Genomic DNA, 6,000 nt, shown 5'->3' with positions numbered 1-6,000 from the left:
ACTTGCCCGCGAGTTATGTGGTTACCAATGAATATTCGTCTACCCCCAACATGGCCGCCGCCTAGTCAAGTTCTACATTTGGCTTTCTGCTCACCATATGTAATGTCAGAACTCTGTAACCGCATATTAAACGCTAGAACTGCGCAAGAGGCGTGGTACCGCCCGCTCAGGGACCATGTTAGGTGTGGATAAACACTTAAATGAGATAGGAAGGGCGGAGTTATAAAATAATTAGAAAGACGAACGGTGGGGGACTAAGCCGCCACTTCTGAACGCGGTCTAGTGTTAGAACATTCTGCGCACTCCTTCCTTGTTAGGTGAGGTCCCAGTGTCGTCCGTTGAAAGTAACTCTTTCGTTCCTGTTCCGAGAGTTGCTGCTGTTGTGTATGGTTGTAGCGCGCGCAGGCGCAATAACTGACAGCGCTGCCAGAGTACAGCCTCAAACCTAAGCATGGCGGAAGGAGGCAGCGAGCCGGTAGCTAACAGACTCCCGACCGTAGTGGCGGAGACTAGAGAACCATCGGCGGAAGTTCAGAAAGCGGAGCTGGTACATCTGCTGAAGGCGCCCCTGCGCCGAGGCGAGGAATGGTAAGAGACTAGGGAGTGCTGTGTCATGGGCCTGACTATGGGGTTTGGGGTCCAGCGTCCTGAGGGAGGAGCAACTCCTTGGGACACAGTCCGGGCCACGCCCTTCCCTATACTCCGCAAAGTCCCGCCCCTTGCTTTACTCGCCCACTCTAGTCTGGGCGACCTACATGCCAGGGGGGACCGGCTCTCTCTCCCCCCCACCCCCATCAGAGACTTGTAGCTTGCATTCATGTTTGGGTTTACTGCCCCCCCCCCCATGCAGAACACACTATGTAGTAGACCCCTTTACTCACTGTTAGTTACAGGGTTGGGATGGTTAGAAAACTGGAATGTTTAACCTCCTGCGCTTCTACGTGTGACTGCCAGTCCATGGTGTACCTCTGGTACGATTTCATCTGTCATCTGATACGAGTAGAAACCTACTTATGCGTTCGTTTTACGCCTCCCTGTCATTGGTGACCTCAGAGTGCAAGAATAGAGAAGCAGGAGTCGGAAGGAGAAGTTGCTTCTCTATGTTGATTTCACTGCTCTATAAGCCTGGAAGTGTTTTTGTGCTGGGGAGTGGCATGCTGGTGACACGGATGGATGACAAGTGTGACAAGACAGGCAATACAGAATGACAATTGCAGGAATGAGGAGACTGACGACCAGGATGTGAGGTGGAAAAAACTTTGGCCACAAGCTTTATTTTAGTACCAGCCATGGTGCAAAGAAAAACCAGCCATAACATCACATAAGGATAACAATACTATATTTTGGGGACAGAGGGAACAGGTGAGCGGGGGGCCCTAATCCCAATTAGGGGCCCGCTCGAGGCTGATCCCCGCCGCCATTCATATGAAAGCTTGTGACAATTGTTTGGCCACAGCGTGTGCGCTGTGACATGTTCATAATTGCTTGTCTTTGGAGCAGGTTCATCCTGCTTTCTCTTGTCCTTTCCAAGTGAGGTGGGTAGGTGTGCGCTTGTGTGCCTTTTACTGATGTCCAACCTGACCAGGTTTAGCACTTGCGCCCTCTCTTGCTCACAGGGTGATTTTCGCTGAAGTTATGGCTCTTGGTCCGTATTTCTTGATAGAACAAAACCCCGCGTTGTGATGCCTTTCACTTGATCCTCCGCGGGATGTGTTCTTGGAGCCATTTTGATTTTTCGGTCATGTGTTTTGTACTTTTCCACGGATGGAGGCGTTTTAGCCTCTTGGTCCACTCTTTGGAGATGAATTTGGCACTTTCTCCACACATGATCCACTTGAGTTTTTGAAGCCCCCACGCTCCGTTTGCGGCTAGTTGTTTCCTCGGGGGTGGGTTCTAGGAGCCTTACTAGGGTCTTCCCTGCTCCAGATCCACTTGTGCTACGAGACCCCTTCTGCGCATTAGGCTGCTTGTTTTACAGCCGGGGTGGGTTCAAAGAGCCTTACTGGGTTTTTTCCCTGCTCCCAATCCACTTGCATTGTGAGACCCCCTCAGCACTTAGCGCTGCTTGTTTTTACTGCCGGGATGGGTTCAACGAGCCTTACTGGGTTTTTTCCCTGCTCCCGCTCCACTTGCATTGTGAGACCCCTCAGCGCTTAAAGCTGCTTGTTTGTTTTTACAGCCGGGGTGGGTTCAAAGAGCCTTACTGGGTTTTTACCCAGCTCCCGATCCACTTGCATTGTGAAACCCCCTCAGCGCTTAAAGCTGCTTGTTTTTACCGCCGGGGTGGGTTCAAAGAGCCTTACTAGGTTTATACCCTGCTCCCGATCCACTTGCCTTGTGAGACCCCCTCAGCGCTTAGCGCTGCTTGTTTTTACAGCAGGGGTGGGTTCAAAGAGCCTTACTGGGTTTTTACCCAACTCCCGATCCACTTGCATTATGAAACCCCCTCAGCGCTTGAAGCTGCTTGTTTTTACAGCCGGGGTGGGTTCAAAGAGCCTTACTAGGTTTTTACCTTGCTCCTGATCCACTTGCCTTGTGAGACCCCCTCAGCGCTTGAAGCTGCTTGATTTTACCGCCGGGGTGGGTTCAAAGAGCCTTACTAGGTTTATACCCTGCTCCCGATCCACTTGCCTTGTGAGACCCCCTCAGCGCTTGAAGCTGCTTGTTTTTACCGCCGGGGTGGGTTCAAAGAGCCTTACTAGGTTTATACCCTGCTCCCGATCCACTTGCCTTGTGAGACCCCCTCAGCGCTTAGCGCTGCTTGTTTTTACAGCAGGGGTGGGTTCAAAGAGCCTTACTGGGTTTTTACCCAACTCCCGATCCACTTGCATTATGAAACCCCCTCAGCGCTTGAAGCTGCTTGTTTTTACAGCCGGGGTGGGTTCAAAGAGCCTTACTAGGTTTTTACCCTGCTCCTGATCCACTTGCGTTGTGAAACCCCCTCAGCGCTTAAGGCTGCCTGTTTTTACAGCTGGAATGGGTTCAAAAGGAGAGCCTTACTAGAATGTTCCTTGCTCCCGAACCACTTGTGTTGTGAGACCCCTTCAGTGCTTGTGTTGTACTATTTCGCTGCTGGGGTGGGTTCTAAGGGCTTAGCTGGGAACTTCCCCCGCCCACGATCCACTTGCGTACCCCAGTGCGCTTATCTTGCATAAACAAAATTGTGAGGGGGTGGGTTCCAGAGCCTTACTAGGAACTTACCCAGCTCCTGATCCACTTGTTGTGAGACCCCCCTTCTGCATGCATGGAGGTGGATATTTGAGGCTTACTAGTACATGTTTCTGCTCAAGTTCCTCTCTCCTTTTCAGTTTTGTAATACCCCTAGAGCTCCCACCTGTATTGATGATCTCTGGGGGATTCTGAGCGCCTGGGTCTTCTATAACTGTATTTTCTTGGAATATTAACTAATAGACAAAAAGACCCCCCGGTATTTTAAGAAGGCCCTTCTTGGAGTTGAATTTTTATGTTTATTTTTTGAAGTGAGGCGTTTTAGCCTCCCCTACTGCTATGATTGTGTTCCATTTTCTACCTGGCCCTCGCTATAGCTTTTCCTTACGGTTATTTGTAGGGTGGGAGGGATGGTTTTTTAGACCTGCAGCCGTCCTGCTGCTGTTCGTGGCTGACGGGGAGGAAGCATGAGAAGGGCCACCTTGCCCCCGCCAGATAAAGGCAAAATTCGGCCTGGGGGCAAGGCAGCCCCTTCTTTGAACTTCAAAAGGCCCCCGCTCAGCATCCGCAGTATGGGAAGGGGGGCCTTTGAAGTATGGAGGGCAAGGTGACAGGGGGCAGCGGCTGCCGGTTGTCACCTGCCCCTCTCACCTCACCCTCCTGTCTTGGAGACGCGCTGTCTGGGTTCCCATTGTTAAGGGACCCAGCAGCCCGACCCCACCATGTACATGCTAAGTGGGGCAGCGCCAAAAGGCACTGCCCCACCATACTGCCCCACCCCACCTCCCAGCTTACGGCCCTGGGCCTCCCATCCAGGTGGGCCCGGGTGTATCCTCTGCCGTTTTGTGTCTTGGTCTCATTACCCTAGTCTTTAGTTGATGCCTCTGCCTGCAAAGCTCTAATCAGTCTGGAACTGCAGTACTCGTTACTTCTACTTCCATATTCTTCATTTCTCTGCCCCACCATGTGGGCAGTGGTCAAAGGAGTGCAACCGCAGACTCGGGCATTGGTTGCCACCAGAGGCTGGTGGATTTTTTTTTAATTGGGTGGAATATAAGCATTTGCCACGACGAAAAAGATAGCCCGAATCAACCAAACGGTTAAACGGTGCATTTTGGGGGAAAAATGGGTGAAAAGCGACGTAGTTTACAATCGGTTTTGCAGGATAAGGCATGAAACAAATCCATTAGATACCAACAGCGCCCAGGAGCATTTTCCAAAACATTTTCATAATGCATTTGCCCACTGTAAGGCAATATTCTGCCAGTGTAAAAAGTATTTTCAGGCTGACTGACTGTGTTGGTATATGTCCATGCTGCCAACACCAAAACATACCAGTATTCACACTGCAGAACATACTCCTGTTTTGTTTGACCATAATGTCAGTAAAACAATTGAAGGGGGGGCTAGAGAGAGGGAACGAGAACTTCTGAACCTATGGTTGTATATCCAGGATGTTGTATGTAAATCTCTTTTTAATGGTGGGGGTGGGGTGGGGTGGCTGGTCCTTTGCAGGAGGGAACAGGTTTGGAGGAGTTGTGAGGAAGGAGTGAGTCGTTTAGCCAGGAGTCATAGGACTTGATGGGTACAGGTCTGTCTGGGAATGCTGGGAGGGTGTGTAGCAGGGCTTCAGCCAGGTGAGATAGTACCTTCACCTTGTTCCAGCATTTGAAAACATGTGGAGGGACAGGATGGGTATTGGGAGGCTGGGGCGGTGTGCAGAGGCGTAAAGGTAAGGCTGAGTGGTCTGTCCAGACGAGTGGTTTGGATGCCGAAATGAGGTTGGTGGAGCTGAATATTGCATCAAGGATGTAGCCTGCAATGTGGGTGGGTTCTGTGGTATGCTGGGTAAGGTCGAGTGCCTCTCGACTGTCGACCAGGGGTTCAGTCCTGGAGTTGCTAGGCACTTCAAACCAGATATTAGTCGCCCCAGTAGGTTGAGTGCGGGGTGGGATCTGATGGGAAGGGGGTGGAAGCAATGGTTCTGGATCAGACAAGATGTGCCACATTGAGCGAGGTGGACAGGGCTAATTTCGGGTCAGTCAGGGGGGTGTGGAGGATGAGTGGAAGGGGCATGTTTGAAGGAGGGGTGTGGGCGGGGCTACTGAGATGGATGATCGGTTGGTTGGGGGTAGAGGAGGGGAGTGGTGCGTGTGGGTTAAGGCTGTCCTTACATCGCCAGGATTTCTTGGACATGGGGTTGGGACGGGAGTGGGACATGTCGGATGCATGGGAGAGAGGCAAAGTGTTTGGGGTGGATGAGAGGAGCAGAGGTAATCGGTATGGATTGGAGCTGCCCTCTTATGAATGTTTGATGAGCGTAGATGTGCAGAGGTTCTTGGGGTTCAGGTTATGGCAGAGAGGGATAGGGGCGTGGTGACTGAGGTGGAGGGACGGTTTATGAACCGTGGTGCTGGGGTACTGGTGAGGTCGGGTAGTTGTGTTTAGAGTGCACAAGGGATCCTCTGGTCGGGGAGTTGGAAGCTGAGTGGAAGTGATAAGGTGTTAATCTTCCTGATGTTTGGAGGAGGAGGAGGAGTAGTCTTGGTTGTGGTGGTGTCCAGCGCAAGTTGAGGTTGGCAGTCATGGTTGTGTGAGGGGAAACGCTCAAGTCTGAGACAGCAGCAGTAGGTAAAACACTTGGACCTGAGGTACCCGTCCAGTGGGAGGTGATGTCCCAACCCAAGAAACAGCAGCAAGTAGAGACAGCCATGCTCAAGTCACCTGGTCGGTGGGAGAAGACGCCCCAACTTTAAGTAACAGCAGTAAGCAAGCAAACTGCTAAATCTGGGCTATTTGGTTAGCGGGAGAGAACGCCCAAATCTAGGACAC

The 6,000-nt window shown here is 51.6% G+C and overlaps 1 protein-coding gene across 2 annotated transcripts in view; it reads left to right on the top strand.

Moving 5' to 3' along the window:
• Positions 1-252: 252 nt before the first annotated feature.
• USP4 (ubiquitin specific peptidase 4) overlaps positions 253-6,000 on the top strand; it is a 2,223,295-nt gene continuing 2,217,547 nt past the window's right edge. The window contains exon 1 of one of the 2 annotated variants that reach the window (XM_069644193.1): positions 253-588. In XM_069644193.1, coding sequence (XP_069500294.1) covers positions 452-588 — 137 coding nt within the window. In that variant the 5' untranslated portion in view covers positions 253-451. The remainder of the gene's footprint in view (positions 589-6,000) is intronic. The other variant, XM_069644194.1, reaches the window with a different exon arrangement.

This window comes from Ambystoma mexicanum, chromosome 2p (genome assembly GCF_040938575.1).
Source record: "Ambystoma mexicanum isolate Mex_15411 chromosome 2p, UKY_AmexF1_1, whole genome shotgun sequence".
In the NCBI taxonomy this organism is placed as follows: Eukaryota; Metazoa; Chordata; class Amphibia; order Caudata; family Ambystomatidae; genus Ambystoma; species Ambystoma mexicanum.
This window is presented reverse-complemented; position numbering and strand designations above follow the sequence as displayed.